The sequence below is a fragment of the Urocitellus parryii genome, chromosome 6, assembly GCF_045843805.1.
Source record: "Urocitellus parryii isolate mUroPar1 chromosome 6, mUroPar1.hap1, whole genome shotgun sequence".
Taxonomy (NCBI): domain Eukaryota; kingdom Metazoa; phylum Chordata; class Mammalia; order Rodentia; family Sciuridae; genus Urocitellus; species Urocitellus parryii.
In genome coordinates, this window is record NC_135536.1 from 60,322,329 (window position 1) to 60,342,947 (window position 20,619).

The 20,619-nt window shown below is 40.8% G+C and overlaps 1 protein-coding gene across 1 annotated transcript in view; it reads right to left on the bottom strand.

Annotated features, from left to right (window-relative positions):
* Positions 1–459: 459 nt before the first annotated feature.
* Vcpkmt (valosin containing protein lysine methyltransferase) overlaps positions 460–20,619 on the bottom strand; it is a 36,433-nt gene continuing 16,273 nt past the window's right edge. The window contains exon 6 of the mRNA XM_077799852.1: positions 460–542. Coding sequence (XP_077655978.1) covers positions 531–542 — 12 coding nt within the window. The 3' untranslated portion in view covers positions 460–530. The remainder of the gene's footprint in view (positions 543–20,619) is intronic.

Below are 20,619 nucleotides of genomic sequence, written 5' to 3' on the forward strand. Positions count from 1 at the left end.
TATTAAGCAAGACAAGTTTACTTGAACATAAGCACCTTGATACAGGGACAAAGGATCTGATGGTTGAGACAGCTACTGGGTGAGTAACAAGAGGGAAGCATATATAACATATATATCACTGGACAAAGGGAAGATTCATGACCTGAGTGGAACCACATAATATTTCATCATGTCACTCAGAGGCACACAATTTAAAACTTATGCACTGTTTATTTATGGAATTTCCCATTTATTATTTTCAAACTACAATTTGACTATAGGTAACTGAGACCATGGAGTATGACATCAAAGATAAGGAAGGACTGTTGTCAAGTGCCAGACAGGGCTTCGCACCCTGGCCTAGCATCACAGGACCCCAGCTCTATATCATTGTCTTGCTGGGCTCCCAGATTGACCTCTTAGGCAGTGGGAGGTTCAAGTGCCTCCGTAGGATCCTAGTTTCTGTCGTCTTTACACCACTCTTAGATGAAGCCCTCAGGCCTGGGTGTAAGAGATGGGCCCCAAGCCAGGGAATCTTCTTGCCTGCCAGTTTATACAGCCAGCTGGAGAGAGAGGAGAAAAGAGAGAGTGCCTATAAGCCACTGGATTTTCATTTGATTCCAGGTCCTCTCTTTCTCAGAAATTCTCCTTTAACTAGTATGTGGTGCAGCCTTGGCATGGGAGTGACCCTAACGCACAGAAGAGTTTGAGAATCACCATTCTTGCTGTTTCTGAGTGTTGTTGGGTGGTATCAATGACATCACATGGGAGCTTGTTGGAAATGAGGAATCTCTTGCCCCACCCAAGACCTACTGAATCAGCAAATTGGAGGTGGGGGTGAAGAGAAGGGAGCCAGCATTTCTTACGTGATTCTGCTGCATCCTATAGTTTGAGAATCTCTGCTCTAAACAAAAAACTAAAGAGATCATCACCTGTCATGGTTTGATTTGTCAACGGTCATATACTGTGATGTTGATTATAAAGGTAAATTTGATGGACCCAGGGAATGAGACTGTCCATGTGTGTCCCCTAAGAATTAAATATTTAGGCCCATGAGAAAGTGTTTAATTATAATTTGGGATCAAATGGAATTCACTGCAGCACCTGAGAAGGGGAGCGGCCTTATAAAACTATGATGATACAACTCAGCAGCTGTGTGCCAGGAGCTGCTTCAGAAAGTCTTGCTGGCCAAGGGAGAACATGGTCCTTGAGGACAGGAAGGCAGAGTGAACAGCTGAGGGGACTCAGCAATCTCTTTAGTCAAGGCTTCTCACCTTGGATGGTGTATTGGTCTCTTTGGACTCTCTGCCATCCGGCCATCCATTCTCTCACGGCTTAGAAGATGAAAGTCTGAAATCGAGGTAGATGCAGGGCTGCTTCTTCTGAAGGGTCTGAGCTCCCCACCTCTCTCCCAGCTTCCCTGGGCTTATAGGGATATCACTCCAATCTCTGCCTCCATCTTCACACGGCCTTCTTCATGGAGTCAGTAGAGTAGAGCAAAAGGACCAGAGGGAGGAAAGAGGGGAGAGAAAGGGGAAGTCCTGGGGAATGATACTGGCCAAATTCTATTCTTATATTGTGTGCATGTGTGAATATGTAATAAGAGATCCCACCATTTTGTACAACTATAATGCACCAATGGAAAAAAATAAGGAAAAAAAAAGTTCCTTGTCTTTTCTTTTAGAAGGACAGTAATCATTGGGTTTAGTGTCCAACCTAAATTCAGGATGGTGTTATTTTGAGATTGTAATGACATCTGCCAAGATCCTATTTCCAAATAAGATCACATTCACAGGTCCTCACTGGGGGTTAAAACTTGGATGTTACCTTTTTTACTTCAGATGGGGAATAAATTTCATTTTCTTCAACTGCCTGTCTTAATGTTAATTCTGAGCAAAGGAATTACTGAAAGTAACTTTGATTCTTTCAGGGCAAACGTGGATGGGCTTGGAGTATAGTACTAATGACTGTCTTCACAGAAATCCGTGTTATATAAAGTGCTTTGTGTGATCATTTAAGTCCAGCCAAAGAGTTGGGAGGTTTCTGTGCTGTTGCATAAAGCGGGGGACTGAGGCTCAGGAACTCAAGCTCACAGAAGCAAGGGGGTAAAACCTGGACTGAACTCAGCCCTCCCACTCTAATTTCTTGCCCCTTCTTTTGGGTCAGCTGCTGTTAGGAGTCATGATAGTAGGTCCTCAGAGTGTCTGTGTTCTTGTCAACTTAAAAAGACTGGCATTTCTACGGTTACTGCAGGTGGGTGCCTGACTCTCTGTGGGTTCTGTGTGATCTGTTTAGTGATGTGATGCATGCTTCATTTCTAGGTCTTCATCGCTGAGCCCAAAGGCCCCAGCTTTGCTTGTTCATTTCTGACGTGAATGCGGCTGCCTTCATTCTGGGTCTTTCTTGCCTGAGCTTCCTGGGTTTGAGATCTTCCTGGTAGCTACCTCTTCTCTATACACAAGGAAGATGAGAGTGAATTTCAAGCATCTTTGGCGGGAAAACTAGCGCTTGAAGGCCAACTGCAAATGTGTTTGTGCAGCACCCATGAAAACACCTGTCACTTAGGGACAAGTGAATTTGACATCATACAACCCCCAACAAAGAGCAATAGCCCAGCTCTCCTGTTTACTCTCTTCATGACACTATGCGCCCTAGGAATTCAGACACAACCAGCTGAAAACTCCTGCCTCTCTGTCCTCTATTGCTCTCTCTCAGAAACTCTGGCCCTTGGTTTTACAGCCATCAGCATGACTAACCCACCATCACCTCAGACTCCAAATTTCAAAGACAATCCTATTTTCCTCTTCTGAATTATTCCCCTTTCTAACATTTTTCCATCTGCTTAATGGTTCCATCCCCCAAAACAAACATCCTTGTTCACTCTTCTCTTCTCTGTTCTTTATGTTCAATTTCTTACCACGAGACAGGAGGCAGGAACAGAGATGGAGAGACCAGGAAGGGAATACACATTTTTTAGTGCTCATCCTAGAGTCAGACATGTGCTGCATGCTAACTCATTGATCTCAGTAATCCTGCGAGGTAGGCTCAGTGTCACTCTTTTAACTATAGGTGCAAGATGGAGGCTCACAACAATTCAGGGCCTTCAGGTCACGCAGATATGAGGTGGGAATCCAGCCTGTGCTCTGTGCACTACACTAGACCATTTAACCTTTCATGGCTAAATGTTCTTTCGTGGCTTCCAACTTTGCTACTTCTTTTTTTCTACCACCATCCCAGGTCAGGCCTTCACCACCTTCTTCCTCAATGGCTACAATTGCTTGCCAGCTATTCCCTGTCTACTCTTTTCTGCTCTAATTTGCCCATGTCTGACTGCTTTCTATTTACTTTATGTCCCCCGTTGATCTGGTCCAGTGCCAGGCTTGGGCAGGGATTCAGGATATTTAGTCAATAGAGTGGTCTGGGCCAGACTCAATAGGAAATTTATTTTTCAGGCATCTAAATATGATTTTTTATTAGACTAGGTCTTACCTGCTGGTCTGTGCCTTGAAAGGATGAGAAGTAGCAAAATCATAATAGATATAGACTAGGTTAATAATACAGCTGGCTTTTTACCATCCTTGCTAATGGAGAATGAGGACAGGACTTAACATGGGGAAATCATAGCTAATCTACAAAGCTTATCATAGATGATAACATTAATCTTCTCCCCTGATAAGTCTGTAGCCAACTGTTTTTCTCTACCTCTGTACAGCTTCAGATGGAGATAAATAAGTCCCAGGCACTAATTACCTTACACACTAAATCCTTCAGCCTAGATGGGAGTTTGTAAAAGCCACAAGTAAAGGAATTACTGCATTCTCAGGAGGCTTTGATGAAGAAAAGTAAGTATCTTCAGCTTAGCCTGATGGTGGAACGAAACCTCAAGATGTAGCTTTCAGGGGGAAGGTGGATTTTATAGAGTGGAGTTCTATATGCTTATCTTATCATATAGGGAAGTATACAAGTTCATATCACAGATATTTCCTTTACCAACCTGCATTTAGATCAAAAGAGTATAGTGTTAGCAGGTCCCAATAAAATATGGTAAATATCTTGCACAACTGACCATTTTCTAAGCAACAGATATGAAAATCACACCTGATTCTTCTCTTCTGACAAGACAGTATCACTGCCAGGGGTCCACCAGCTCCCACACTCCCTCCCACTATGCAGTTTAAAATATTTTGATCAATATGCCCATTTGTTCAATATATTTGTTACATAGCTGATTTCTCAATCACAATATACAGCAAAGCTGTATATGAAAATCTAGTCAGATAAGAAGGATAGCTAGACTCAGCATTTAAAGTTCCTTCTCATTGAGAACAAATTGGTGTAATGTCTTTGTAGCGTCATTTGCAAGTGATTAAAATTTAAAATACAAATATTCTTAGACCTAACAGTACCACTTCTAGGATTTTTTTTAATAAATAGCAACAACAATAATAAAGACAGAACAAATATACTTACATGTGTAGATAAATATTTATTTCAGCATTATTTTAAGAATATAAGGCTAGATCCAATTAAAGTATTCTTTAATGGTAATAATTAAATTATAATACATCCAATTAAATTCATGATGAAATCATGAGAAAAATGAGGTAATTATTTTTTTAAGTTAGGTTCTTTTTGATACTTTATTTTTTAGTTATAGTTGGACACAACACTTCTATTTATTTTTATGTGGTGCTGAGGAGGCCTTGCACGTGCTAGGTGAGCGCTCTACCATTGAGCCATAACCCCAGCCCCAAATGAGGTAATTCTTTATGTGATAATACTGAATATGGTATGTGCTACAAAACATAAAAGCCCAGAGGAGTGGGTTTAAGAGTGTAAGAATACGTATTGTGCAGTATTCTTTCTTGGGTGTAAAAGGGATACAGAAGCATTTATTTATTAAAATCAAATTACAGGTAAGTGCCCCTTCTCCACACATTTATTTACTATTGAGTTTATTGTAGATCTCAGAAGACTCATTCTCATTATATAATTTAAGTTATTCTAAGAAGCAAGAGTGATATCACTTCTGAATTAAAATGAGAAAGAGAAAGGGATTAAAAAATAGATGTCATAATGTAAGAAAAACATAGAAATAGAGTTGCTACCATGGCATCCCTTCATGATTCTTCTCACTGAAATATACTGCTTTCTTTAGGGTTGTACTGGTATGTTGTTGGAGGTAGGTGTCTTTTTTAAAAAAAAAATCTATAATTTTGAATAATGCTGGCTCCTTATGCCATTTCTGGTCAGAAGAGCAGAACTGGGTCCTCATTTTCTTTCAGCTACATAAAGTAAGGGATTATTATAAAATACAAGATCTCACTCATGTTTCCAGGGAATTTCTAATCCAACACTGATAGGCAGACTAGAATAGTGGGGACCATGATGTTTCAGCTCCAAGTACCTAATCTTGGGACAGTGATTGTTAGGATGGAAAGCATACATTTATGAGGAATGTCTCAATATTTCCTGGTATAATTGGTTTGATCCCTTGACTCTCCCAAGGTAGAAGAACACAGCAGGTTAAGAAGATAGCTCTGAAGCCAGAACCAGGATGAGATTCTCAGGCTGCTATTCACTAGCTATTTGACCTTGAATAAGCTACTCTCTGGCCTTGTTTTTCTCATCTATAAAATGGAGTTAACTCTAGCACCTGTTTCCTAAGGTTGTCATAAAGATTAAACAAATAAATATAAGTAAAATATATAACAAGTACTTAATCCATGCAGGACATTGCTACATACTTAAATCTATTTCAGAAAGAGAAACAATCATATTTCTGCTGAGCAAGCATTAAAAGCTTCAAACCCCTCACTGTTCTTCCTCTAGACAAGTCCCCCTGCCCCAGGCCATTAATTAAAATAACAGACAAGATCTTTGTCTCTTAAAGTTCTATAGAACATTTTTTCCTAAGCAATGCTGTCTACTGCAATGCAAATAAACTCCTTATTTTATCATGAAATCATTTCTGAATCCCACAGTCATTAATTTCAAACTCAGACTTGTCTTTGTAGTTAATTATTAGTTTTCTCAGGAGTTGAGAATGTAGAGCTTTTATTAATTTATGAAAAGTGTAAGTACCCACCATGATGATGGTGACAGAGATGACAGTGGTATCCAGGAAGATACAACTGACCATTGGTTCTGGTGTATTAGGAACTCCAATCTGCAGAATGAGACACTATCTCAGTGAAGCCTCTATTAAAAGTATGGCAATTTCCTACTGTGTAAGGAGGATGTGGGATTCCAGAAAAGAGGTTGCTGTGGGATCCTGAGCAAGCCTTCACTTGTCTGGACCTGTTTCATTTTCTCTAAAACAAAGAGATTGAATTGAAGGCTCTTTTTTGTTCTTTTCTATCAAAAAGACTCTTAATGGATGTGAACTCTGACTCAAGAAGCTAGGGTTTTTTCACTGAGACAGTTCCCTCAACCCAGTCTTACTACCACCCACTGAAGCATACAAAGGGGGTGAAATAACAGCTCCCATTTACTGAGTGCTAAGTGCTGAATGTTTTATATACATCATTGCACTTAATCCTCAAAATAAATCTGTGAAGTAGCTATTAACTTTTCAGATGCCCAGAGAGTTCAAGTTGGAGGACAAAATAGAGCCTGGCTTCTTTTTTTTGTTTGTTTTGTTTTGGTACCAGGGATTGAACCCAGGGGCACTCAGCCACTGAGCCACATCTCCAACACCATTTTGTATTTTATTTGGAGACAGGGTCTCAGTGAGTTGCTTAGTGCCTCGCAATTACTGAGGCTGGCTTTGAACTCCCAATTCTCCTGCCTTAGCTTCCCTAGCCTCTGGGATTACACCCTGAAAGCCTGGCTTCTTCTTTGTAAAAGGGGAAAATGGACTAAATTACTAAAGCCATTCTATAAGTGAAGATCCATTGTATCCAGTCAGCCAGTCCCAGGTTGGGGTCCAGAACTGTGAGATTCCTGGAGAAGGTGTGAAAACAGGATCATTCTTGGTTTCTTTTTTTACTTTGTTTTGTATCAGCCATACTGATTTTATGAAACAGAATCCAAGAAGTTCTAGAGTCCTTGAGATCCTCCAGGGCAAACACTTAATTCCAGACCTCCTTCTCAAGAATTCAGATTCCTCCACAGTTCCTCTAGGGAGAGGTACTGAATGGAGTTCCCCTCCTGTGGGTTTTCAGTTTGCGTCAGTGCTGTGATTCGACTTCACTTTTGGGTCTGGTTTCAAAGCATGCTTATGATTCTACCACAGCCACATATTTTCTGAGTCCATCTTCCTTCCCTGCCATAAGCATTTCAGCTTACAGAGCCAATCCATCTCTCTTTGTTTCTCTCTCTCACACACACACTCATATTCTCTCATTCTTCAAAGACATTTCACAGTTCAGAATAAACACGTCATAACGAAGGCTATTGCATGAGACAAGAAAGTACATACAAAAGAAGTAAAAGCCTGATTTTTGAGACTTCAGCCAAGAACTGAGAGGTGTCTATAAAACCATGCTACTCTAAGGACTGAGGGCTGCAATAAATAGAACTCATCAGAGACTCAGACATTCTCAGAATGAGAAACACAAACATTTATTAGGAGCAGCTGCATGTGTCTGAGCTCCTGGAGGGATATAGGAGAGCACTGGCTTCATTCACTGTTATGGAAAAGGCTATGTGGTCAGTGCCAAAAGGAGCTAGCCAGGCAGCAGCATCCACTCCTCCCACCTCCCCTGGCTCTGGGCTACAGGCCCTCTTACCCCACCAGGCAACTGGTGATCTCGTGCCCCTGTCAGGCAGGAGAGTGTGGGGACTTCACGGGCATCTGGGGCAGGTGGGTCTGATGGCCCGTCTTCAGGTGGGCAGGGGCAGGATCTGATCTGGACAACAAGGAGTGGGCTCCCCTGCCCCTGAGGCAGAAGGACAATAAGGCCTCCCAACAGGAAGCATGAACCCTGGCCTGTGGGCCAGTAAGGAGGTACTATTTCTTGTCACCTGGAAATGGAAGTCATCTTACTTCTGGTCAGACTTTCACTTCTGGTGGGTTCTCTGGATGTACTTGGCAAATAGGAATATGAAACATCCACTTAAATTTGAACTTTGGATAAGCAAATGGTACTGTTTCAGTATACATTTGACCTAAATACTGGAGAGCATACTTGTACTAAAACATTTGGATTTATCCTAAATTTAAATATATTTGGGCATCTTTTATTTTATCAGCAGTTCTGTCCCCCCTGTAGCCTTCCCTCTGGCTAAGCCTGGTCCCAGGTGAAAGTTTATTCAAGCTACTCACTCTTAAGCAGAAATTTGCTTAGTTCTGATTCTCCTGTGATTTTTGGTGAAAAGGCAAAGACCCTAGGCTATATCTGCTGAATAATGCCTCTGGGGTGGGGCCCCAGTACGCATTTTCTCAAGTTGTCACATAAGTGATTTAAATACATATTTCTATTAATTATCTATGCTTCTGGACAAATTACCCTAAAAATTGAAGCTAAAAACCACCATGGGTGAGAAATTTACTGATTTAGCTTTATGATTCTGACTCATGGACTTCCATGATGCTGCAATCAAGGTGTTAGTTTAGGCTGCAGTCATCTCAAGACTTCACTGGAGCTAGAGAATCTGCTTCCAAGCTCTCTCCTATGGACCCTGACAGGCCTCAGGTACTTGCTAGTTATGGCTGGAAACATCTGTTTCTTGCCACAGGAGCCTCTCTATAGGGATGGCATCTGGCTTTCCCAGATTTAGGGTGGGGAAGTAGGACCAAGTTCATAAAAGTGAACCATCAACACAAATCCACCCAAGAAAGGAGGGAAGAAAATTATAAAAGTAAGAATAATACAGAGAGTCAAAACTCATAAAAGTCCATTGTAGAGACTGCCTACCTCTTCACTTTCTTTTGAGAATTATTATTACAGATCAGTCCTCAACACATCGCAACCAAGACCACATTTTGAAAATTAGACTTAAAAGTCTTTCTTCACTTATTTTTTTCCTGCTTTCATCCCTCCTCCTGATCTACCCTTTTGGTGATCTGAAGCAATAAAAATGGAAACTAAAAAGAAATAAAGAAGAAAAACAACTCAAAATGACAATCTTAGTAGAATAGCTAAATGTTAAAAATGTTCACATATATTGTTTGAATACAAGAAAATTATATGCAAATCCCATGCATATATAGCTCTGTTCTCCTAAAAATATCTAATTATTCAATGTGGTCTTTGGAGAATCTCCCATGAAATATTAGAAATATATAAGTAGGGTGACCAATTAAGTGTTTGGTCATCTTCATAAGAAGGAGTCAAGAAGAGATCATGTCAGGGTAAAGCATCTGCTTAGTGTGCATGAGACCCTGGCTTCAATCAACACTGCTGCTGTTGCAAAAAATAAATAAATAAAATAAAATAAAATAAAAGAATAAAAGAGATAACATTAGCTATTGTGCTCCTACCTGGAAACTGAGTGGATCCACTTTGTGATGCAGTGAAGAGGGCATGAGCTTTGAGCTGGAATCTAACCAATATGTGACTTTAGCTATCATCTCATTTAGAAAATAGGGACCATAAATCTGCTGCCGTGAAACTTAAATGTAATGATGCATATGGAAATGCCTTATAAATCAAGAAGTGTCACTCCTGGAATGAAAGGTGGAACCAAAAACATCACTGGCTTTGTACTTTCACAACCAAGTCTGACATTTGCTCTTTCAATGTTTAAGTAGGCAGATTCCGATGACTTCCTGGAAAAGTGAACATAGCCCACAGAAGCCATATGACACATATCTAATTTCCTTCCTTCTTTCCTTGTGTCCCCACCCCCATCTCCCTTCCTTCATTTATTTTTTTGTTGTGGTGGTGTGGGGGATTGAACCTAGGGCCTCTTTTATGTGATAGGCAGTTTGTTTACATCAGCAATACCACAAACACTTGAATAATATATTATGCTACAATGTGACAACAGTTGCAACAATTTTCAGCTTTATTCTAATCTGTTTGTGTGTGTGTGTGTGTGCGCGCGCGCGTGCGCGTGTGCACCCATGCACACACATGTAGGCTCACACTGGAGAAGTAACTTGTTATTACTAAGCAAGCACCTTACCACTGAGATACATCCTAGCCCCTTAATATTCATTTTAATTTGCAATCCCAGACGGATCTACGTTGTTCCCTAGAAAATGCTCAGCTCCCGAAAAGGACAGTCATCTTTATTGTATCCTCGGTGACAAGATTTACAGGAAATCTGTGCAAAGTTCTGATGAGAAAGACATGATTCATTTTTCACAGTTCTGATGGTATGACTCCCTCCTCTATCAGAAAGAACTGAACCTCCCTAGCAGTGCTCCTTCCCTAACTCTCTTCCACTCCCATTCTTCAATGTTTGGGAGGCATTCTGTTGGGTAAAAAAGGCAGTGATCTATAAATTGTTAAAAGTGTTCATCCCCTCTTTCTTTTTTCTTCCAGCTTTACCAATTCTGGTCAAGCCTGCCCAGTTATATAAACCCAAAGTCATATTCAAAACAGACAATATTGTTTTGAACTGACTGCTTTTCTTTGAGGTGGGTCAATTATCAAGAAGGGCTGTAATCTGCTTTGGTCCTTCTGCCTCCTCCATTCACCCCTCAGCCCTGGCTGTGAGTCTGAGGCACCCTTCAAAGACACAGGACTGATTGTGATGCAAAGGAATGATGACCTGGCTCTGTCTCTTCTGTTCCCTGCATAGATAAGTGATTCTGGACCTCTTTGTGTCTCAATAGGGAGAATGTTATCTGGCTATCCTATGGCATAGGGGTGGTGGTTTTAAAGATCAAATTAGATAGGATTAATATAAATAAAAGACCTTTTAAAATCTTAGCATGCTATATAAATATGAGGTGGTTAGTTTATTAGAATCCTACCTTTGATGTGCTTCAGATATCTGGCCAGCTGAGCACTTAAAGTATTTTTATTTGCATTGGTTACTAGATGAGAATTTCTACTCATTGATCTTAGAAAACTTACCCAATAATTATTATAATATCAATACTTACACATGCTGTTGCCTCACACTCTCTGTTTTGTAGTTTTGAAAAGCACCCCGTTTATGAAAGACCCCCGTTTCCCTGTCCAAGGAGAATCACATGAAACACTGGCTGCAAAAGCACGAGGGGGTTTATTGGGACACAGGCGCCTGCGGGTGTCCAGCAGAACCTCAGCCAGAGCTTTGGTGAACTGGCACTCCGGGCTTGGGGATACAGAGATTTTTATAGGGTTTGGGACAGGTTTCGCGCGCGCGGGAAGCAACAGGTTTCTTATTGGTTTGTTTAAATCTAGCATATAGGCCACCTAGGGGGTACAGGTCTGCATTCCAAAAACCACAGGTCTGCATTCTATTCTTTCTGTTCCTGCTTATCTGTTCCGGTTTATTCATTCATGCCTCAGGATGCGGGTGCTCTGTTCTTCAACCGGTTGTTGTCCGGAAAGCATGCCTGGCGCCTGAACCTGTTTATGGCCTGCCTGATATCTTGGTTTCATATCTTGGCCTTAGGTAACTGGGCTAACTGGGCTAGGGTCTTTCAGTTTCAACACCTAAGAGGTTGATTTTTGCCCTAGTTCTTAATTGGTGGTGATGTGCCACAGACTAGATTCTAAGGTGTGCCTTTCCCCGAACATTAAAGGTGGTAATATTTCCTCTTATAGAGAACTTACTTTTTGATTTTATATCATTTCTAGATATATCATTGCTAGATTTGACGTGTTTTTAAAATCTATTTTCGAAATCAGCAGTTTTACCTCAATAACACTGATTTTTTAAAAAAATTAGTAGTACTTAACCTAACCTTAGACAAGTACAATTAAAGAGAAGATTATAAACACATTTTTCCTGATTTGCTAAGTTGAATGCAACTTGCAATTAATATATAACTAAAACATTAAAACCATGTCAAAAGAAATGACAAAAGACAAAAATGTTCACCTACAACCTTAGTAGTCTGATATCAGCAAGTGAATAGACTGAAAATGAAACAAATTGTTTGGATACCAGCATTTTCCTTCTGAAGAAGAAAGGATGAAAGAGCTGTGTTCAAAGATTCAGCTTCATCCCACAGCTCTTTTCATCTTTCCAGGGCACTTAGGGATTAGTGGGTAGGGTCAGCGCCTTGCATAAGATCTTGCAACAAATTCTTGATGAAGCTGAGCAAAAAACATGGTGGTGTTGAACCCAAGTGCCTACATATTTGTCAAACATTATTTTGGATGTTTTTGGGAGGATGTAAACTCATATAGACATACAACTTTTAGGCTCAGACAGGATCCTTAATTATTTTAAGTACACTGGCTGGTGAAGTGGCTGTAAGGAGAAGTTTGCGGTTCTGCCCTACCAGGAGCCAAAAGGCTGGGCTGAGTTCCCTTCCTACCAAGTACAGGCTGGGAGATGTGGAATGAGCCACTGAACTTTTCTCATCTGAAAAACTGAAAGCACTTTAAAAATACTACTGTGTAATGTTTGGTATTATTTTACTTACTTTATTTCCTAAGTTAATAGTAATAGCTAAAGTGGGTGTGGTGGCATCTCCCTGTAATCCCAGGGACTTGGGAGCCTGAGGCAGGAGGATCACAAGTTCAAGGCCAGCCTCAGCAATTTAGGAAGGTCCTGTCTCAAAATTAAAAAATAATAAAAAATGGCTGAGGATATAGTTCAGTAATAGATTGCCCCTGGGTTCAATACTAAGTACCACACACATACAAAATAAGAGCTAACATCTATCCAACTACCCCCATTAGGTGAGTAGTATGTCCTTATTATACAAATGAAGGAACTAGAGCATAGAAAAGTTAACCATTGGCTTAGGTCATGCGGCTAGGATGTAGCAGAGCCAGGCTCTACACCTGAGTCTATCAGAACAAAGAAATGATTAGCTCTGTGACCATGGGGAGTTATGTAACTGCTTTAAATGCTGATATTCTTGTATGTACCATGGGATACCCATCTACCTCCTAGGCCTATCGTGAGAATTCAGGAATGACATTTGGGGCAGAATCTAGCACAGTGATTGGTGTGTGCTCTGAATGTGATAAGAATTTCTATTACAGGCACCTGTATGGATTGCCTCCTCCCCAAATCTATATGTTGAAATAATACCCTCCAATGTGATGGCATTATGAGGTGAGCCTTGGGGAGGTGATTAGGTCATGAGGGTAGAGCCCTCATGAATGGGATTAGTGCCCTTGTCAAAATGCACAAGAGCTTTCTTTCTTTGCTCTCTGTCATGTGAGGACACAACAAGAAGAGAATCATCTGCATATTGGAAGAGGGCCCTCACCAGCCACCAGATTTGCTGGCACCTTGACCTTGGATGTCCCAGCCTCCAAACTGTGAGATACAAATGTCTAGTGCATAAACTACCTAGTCTGGGTATATTTGTTACAGTAGTTCAGGCTAAGACAATAGCTCATGTCCCAAATCACCAGACCCTTTGCACAATCCAATTATATGCTAACAGGGGAAGCCACCTTATTTGCTGGAAATCAATGGCTAATCTGCCATATTTATCAAAATCTTAAGAAATTTTATACTTAGCCAGACTGGTGGCATACTTTCAGTGACTTGGGATGCTGAGGCAAGAGGATTGCAAGTTCGAGGCCAGCCTCGGTAATTTAGTGAGCCCCTCAGCAATTTAGAGAGACTCTGTCTAAAAATAATAAAGAATTAAGGATACAACTCTTTGGTTCAATCCCTAGAACCAGACAAAAAACAAACAAAGAATATATAATGAAAAATCTAAGCTATTCTATAACTTGATTTTTGATAAATCAAAGATTCCTCAATATGCTGATAAAATGTACCTAAGAAACCTAGCTATAAAACTATGATATATTTGCTAGGGCTGCTATAACAAAGTATCACAGACTAAAAGCTTAATTAAAGAAATTTACTTCCACACTGTCCTAGAGACTATAGGTCCAAGATTAAGGTGTGGGCAGGGTGGACTCTCTCCTATGCTTGTAAGTGGCATCTTAACCTGTGTCTTCACATGATCTTCCCCTGCAGATATTGGTGTCCTATCCCTTCGTGTAAGGATACCAGTAGTATTGGACTAGGGCCCACCCTAATGACCTAGTTTAACCTTAATTACCCTGTTAAAGGCCCTACATCCTAATACAGTCACATTCTGAGGTTGGGGATAGATGTAAGCCTAGAATAAATATATATGTATACTTTATAAATACATACTTGTCAACTACATTCATAATAAAAACATATTCCTGAATATTGAACATCTTTAGAATCACTGACTATACATGAAAAATGTATTTATATACTGAATATGACTGAGAAAAATATGTGCATGAGGATGTCCACACAGAGTGTACTCTTTGAAACAAGCTTTTGAAAACTGCTTGTTTTGGTAAACTTGGCAAATCAGTGAATTGATACTTTGCTGAATTATCTCTCTGAGCATTCACAATAGGACAAATTGATCCAGAAGCTATTGAAAAACCTATGTGAACCAAAATCTAACAGCTGCTCTCCCACTCCAAGAATATCACAGTCTGAAAGAGAAAGGCACCCCAAAAACCTGCCCAGACACCAACAGCAATAGCCACTAGCTTGAGGTCAGCCAGCAATGACATTCTGAAGGGAGCCAGAACCTGAGGAAGGCCAGTAATGTAGTACTCCTCTGGGGGCAGGGAGCTCTCAGAATCCTTGTATCTGGAAGGGCTCAGTCTTGAAGGTTACAGAAGATAAGGGCAGTGAGTATAAAAAAATCACCGAGATTGCTACAGTGCACCATGTAAAATAACAGAATTGTTGTGAGACACATGAGACTTCTGAGTGTGTGTATGACTACAGTTGGAACATGGTCTTGGCTCTCCCTGGCTATCAACTCCAGGTTCTTCAGCTGTCAACTGAGGGGTGATGCTCTAAAGACATGAATATGTATAACAATTTCAGGGTGATTTTCCACATTCACCGCCCCTTGTCTTTCGGAACCTTCAAGATTGAGCCCTTCCAGGCAGCCACAGAACTTCCTGTCTCTCAGCAACCTTAGCATCTGAGAAGGAACACCTGTGCATTTCTGCTGCTAAGCCCTCTCCTGAGATTCAGGCCTGGAGGGGAGCCTTGGCACCCTGGAAGTCCAGGGTCCAATGCCTGTTTAAGGCTCCACAGTAAGGCTTCCCATGAGCTGGGATAGTTAATTGGGGCCCAGAGCTCCCACAAACCAAAGCAGCATTTACAGCCTGCCTGCAAAGACCTGCAACACTAACTTCTTTTGGGAACAGTAAAATAAGATATGGTATTGAGCTGAGGAATCAAAGGAAATGTATTTGGAAAACCAGGTCATTTCTTTTATTTTCTTCTCTCTCTCTCTCTCTCTCTTTTTTTTTTTTTTTTTGGCACTGTGGATTGAACTCAGGAGCAATTAACCACAGAACCACATTCCCAGTACTTTTTTGAATTTTATTTTGAGACAGGGTCTCACTGAGTTGCATGGGGCTTCACTAAGTTGCTGTGGCTGGCTTTGAAATTGTGATCCTTCTGCTTTAGCCTCCTAATCTGCTGGGATTACAAGTGTGTTGTCATCATGCCTGGCCCAGGTCATTTCTTGATGCTCTAAAGTATTTATGAAATACCTGTCATGTCCCAAGCTCTGTCCTGAAAGAATCCTTTCAGGAATCGGCATCTTTACCTACCAGCGAGCAACCTGCCCAGTGTCTCAAAGCACAGTCCTGTCCCACTGAGTGCATATGAAGAAAGATGGTGACTTACTGTCTCTGGTCACCTTCTGTGACAAGAGGGTGAGGGGGGAAAGATCAATCAGATTTTGTCCAGGATCAACAAGAGTCTAAAAGGAAGAAAGGCTGAGAAGCCAGGGAGAGCCAATTCATAATATATTTCCACTGCCTTCTGTGGAGCTTCAGCTGAGAAGCCTTCATACTCAGAGAGATGGATACTCACACAGGTGGCAGTTTATTATCAAATTGAGCTTGTTGGCTCAGAAATAGGAAGAAATCAAACTTCTCTCAACCATGAGCACCAACCATAGGAACTCACATTTCTAACCAGCTTTCAAGTTAACCCTTGACTCATACCCATTTTCCTGCTTGAGCATCCTCCAGACTCTGTGGATGGACAGAACAAATGTCACCATTTCTATCCCCACCACCCCATCCCCATCTTATAGATGAAGAAACTCAGACCAAGCAAGTGACTAGCCTAAGAGCTCACAGCTAATTGCCAGCAGAGGGAGGAACTCAGCCTTCATGCTGTGGTTTCTCTCTTATCCAGAAGTTTCTACTGAATGGAGCTAAGGCAAATTGTTAAAAAAGAGGACAGTGTCAGGATGTCTTGAAGGTGTCTGCATAGCCACTCTCCCAATCATAGTTAATACTTGGTATTGATTGTTTAGAAAGTACCCCAGGGACTCAAAGGTAATCAGAGTTGAGGGAAGTCTCCTATAGTTGGAGAAGAATTTTAGGGGCAAGGAGGATTCACAAGCCCCTGTGGAGGGCAGGGTGAACAGAATCCTACTGTCCTTGCCAGAAATCTCATGGAAGTATGAGTGTTCCTCAACCCCCAACCACAAAATGTTGGCATTTTTCAAGTCTATCTGGAAAACTATGACAATGCTTTAAAAACACTGCTAAGAAAGCCACAGATTCCTCTATAGTCTTTTTAGTAATTAATTATGAACATTCTCCTATAGCCTTCTCTTCCTTTCCCTTTCTCTCTTTCACTCATTCACTCACACACCCTACTTTGCTCACATTTTTAAGTCTGAACAGAGGCCTTTTTTTTTATCTATATGTAAAGCAAAGCTCTGAAATGCTAAGTGGAAATATTAGTTGTGTGTCTTAGGTTAGCTCTGATGACATTAAACAGCATTTATATCAGCACTGACAGTATCAAGTCCATTCATATAATCTGGTTTCCTATTGTTTCATAATTTAATTCTCCTACAATTGCAGTGAAACATCTGTCAATCATTAATGCTGCATTTAAGATCAACTTAGGACTCTATTACAGGAAAAATAAGTGAATGGTTATCTTTATGTCTTTGAAAAGTTAGCTCCTATGAGAGTCAAGGGTCATTATGGGAAGTTTCGGGGCTGGGGTTGTAGCTCAGTGGTAGAACACTTGCCTAGCATGTGTTAGGCACAGGGTTCGATTCTCAGTACCACTTATAAATAAATAAATAATAAAAGGTCTATCAACAACTAAAAATATTTTTAAAAAAGAGGAAGTTTCGAAATTCATAGTCTTGTTTTAGTTTTTTTTTTCTTTCCTTAATTTGGTTTCAGAATGTGTATAGTCATTGCATAAAGACCTCAGGCATCCCATATACAATATAATGACAATGAATTTTTAAAACTACCATACCAAAGTATTTGAAATAACACAATATGATATAAATTGATTGTATTTACAGTTTTAAATTGGGCAATATTAGAAAAAACTAGGCTCACTTCATCTTTTCAAACTCCTACTGCTTTGGAGTATTACATTTGAAGTCCAATAAAATGTGTATCTGTAACATCTGTACCAGCAGGGGCAGCTCTGCCTTCATTCCAGCGTCCCCCTCCTGGTATGTACTGGGGGAGGGGAGGTTTCAGCTCTATTCTCTCCTTAGTGGCCTACCTAGTGTGGATTCCCTCCCTGCCTTTTCCAGCTCTATCCTGTCCACCATGTGCTCTGCTTCCAGACCATCCCTACCTAGAGGATGCTGCTTCCTTCTCTTGGGCTCCACAAAGGGTGAACAGGGAGCCAGTATATTTCCTACTATCTTCTCCCTTCATTTTCTGCCACCACCTGTAGGCTGTGCCCAGAGTGTCAGATTTTCCTGAAAGCTGCAATTATGATAGAAGAGGAAAAAAACTAAAACTCCATACTGAATGGGGCTTTCCCCCATAATGTAAGAGAAAAGCAGCAAGGAAGCACCTTCAATTTCTGAGCTCACTCTCTGTTTTCTCAGACCTCACTGCCAAGCAACCTATGCTAATACGAGTTTACCTCTCCCTCCACTCTTCAGCTACCCACTTGCCACTGGAGTTATTCAGCCCTGGAGTTTACTCCTCTCCTAAGCAACACTTCTCTATAGGCTCATCAGTTATTCTCTTCAAACAATGATCCTATGGCAGGGATGGAGAGGTGGAGTCTGTACATTTTCTGGGAGGAAGCAGGTAGATTTGCTCTTTTGTTAACAATTATAAAAACCATTCCAACAACAATTTTTATTTTTTTCACGTTTGCTGACTAGTTCTACAATGTTTACTTTAGTAGTTTGAATAGGGTAACATTTCACAGTATAATGAACAACAGACAAGTGTTCTAGGATGTTTCTAATCAACTAAGATGATTTGGTTGGTATTATGAGGAAAATGTAAACTTGAAAAAGCTTATTACTGCCAGGTGCAGTGGCATGGCACACACCTGTAATCCCAGCAACTGGAGAGGCTGAGGTAGGAGGAATGCAAGTTCAAGGCCAGCCTCAGTAACTTCACGAGGCCCTAAGCAACTTAGTGAGACCCTGTCTCAAAATAAAAAAAATAAAAAGGGCTGGGGATGGGATCCAATGGCAAATTTCCCCCTGGGTTAAATCCCTAATACCAAAATAAATACATAAATAATAAAAAGTTTTTAAAAAGCAGATTATTTCCTGGGAAAAGTAGTGTTTGCGAAGGATTTTTTTTTTTTTTTGGCGGGGTGTGTGTGTGTGTGTGTGTGTGTGTGTGTGTGTGTGTGTGTCACGGATTAAACCCAGGGGCATTCAGCCACTGAGCCACATCCCCAACCCTCTTTATATTCTATTTTTTAAAAATACATGACAGAAATGGAATGCTCTTTTAATATTTTATTTAAAGACAGTTTCTCTAAGTTGCTTAGGCTGGCCTTGAACTCACAATCCTCCTATCCAGCCTCCTGAGCTGCTAGGATTACAGGTGTGTACCACCACATCCAGCTTAGAAAGGATCTTGAGTGGGTCTGAAGAGTAAGAAGAGGAGCCAGCTTCAGAGGCCAAAAATTAGGACAGTGTCCTAATTTCTCTGTGCTTCTGGAACAGACTTTCACATTCATTCTTGGGTAGCTCAAAGTGTACTTTCAACTCAGTGTCCGAGTCCAAAGAGGAGTTATCTCTAATCTAGGAAGGCTCTATGGGGTTAGCTTGGGCCCTGCAACATCCACTCTAATTGGAGAGATGTTCTGTTTGGCTGGGCTTAGTTGTGGGGCAGGCAGAGGTGTCAGTGAAGTGGGTTCTTCAAGAGGAAGAGAGGACTTTATCAGAGCATGGGAGAGGGCCTGACACAGGGCAGAAATCAGAGTTACAGTTTTATACTACATGAAAAGATCCAAAGAAAAGAGAGAGGCAGCAAAGCATGCTGGATGTTGAGAGGAGTCCTGTTTGAGACCAGAGCAAGAGGGACACAAAAAGAGATACATTGAATACTGGGAGTGGAGAGACTTTCAAGTTGGCTGATGTAAAGTCTAAAACTCCAGGTGAAGAGAGTGTTGCACCACCACAGTTTGCACAGGTGAGGGTGGGGAGATAAGGAAAATGGTGAGATTCTTAAAGGAGCATAAATTGGAGGCAATGGTAGTAAACATGGAATTAGCAGGAAGACTGTGAGAGAGCCTGCCAGGGGTCTGTCTGATACACCGATTTCCTGTAGAAGCAAAAGGACTAAAGAGAGAGGATGGTGATGCCATTATTAAAATAAGGATGTGAAGCAGAAGAGTTAAATTTTGGAGAAATCGTGCTCAGAAATGGATGTACTACTGGTTGACCAAACTGAAGAAGGTGCCAGACAGGGAGCTGAGGAGAAGAGGCCAGAGCTTGAGAAAGGAGTCTGAGTCAGAGGTCTACACAGGGCGTGTCTATAATAAGCTTGTAGTTAAAATCAAGAAAACTGAAGATCTATGAAGGAGAGTGTGTAGAGGTGAGTGGTCATAGGACAGGGATTGTGAGATATGGCAACAGAGAAAAAAAGATGAATTAAAGACGATGACAACTGAGAAAGGAAAAACAGATGGCTGGGCAGAGGGGAAAACCCAAATCTCCTTAAGTCACCAGGAGGGGCATTCCAGCCCCCAAAAGGAAATAAAGAATGAGAGTCCCCATGTTCAACACTAATATTTCCAGTGAGTGTTGGTTCTGTATTCCTCATACTCTCCGCATTCCTTCTCACAAGTGAATTTAGAAACTAAGTCTAATGTACCACCATTAATGTTAAAGATTTACTGCTTTCTGAAAACCAGGGACTTCCATCCTGATCTAGGTTGTATTAATTTGAGACCAGAGCTTCTTATCATTAGTAACAACACATTTGGGAGGAGGTCTTCTCTCATTTTTATAGAATAAGGGACAGGTATTCAGTTGCACAAAGATGGCACTACTACATATAACCCACTTGGAGACAGACATACCAAATATGAACTTGGCATATGAAAGGCAGGTTGGAAATATCAACGTATGAAATACAAATGAAGCTGTATGACCATCCACATATTTAAGAATTGCTGTTTCTAAGGCCAAAGCAGAAAACATTTCAATATTTCACCTTTATTCATTCTTTTTTTTTTTCAATTATTCCTGAAATTCTGGTATTTCCCTGGGCCTTATCATGGATGTTCAATCCATCTGTACATTTGGGGTGATTTATAAGACTTCATCTTTCAATATCTAAC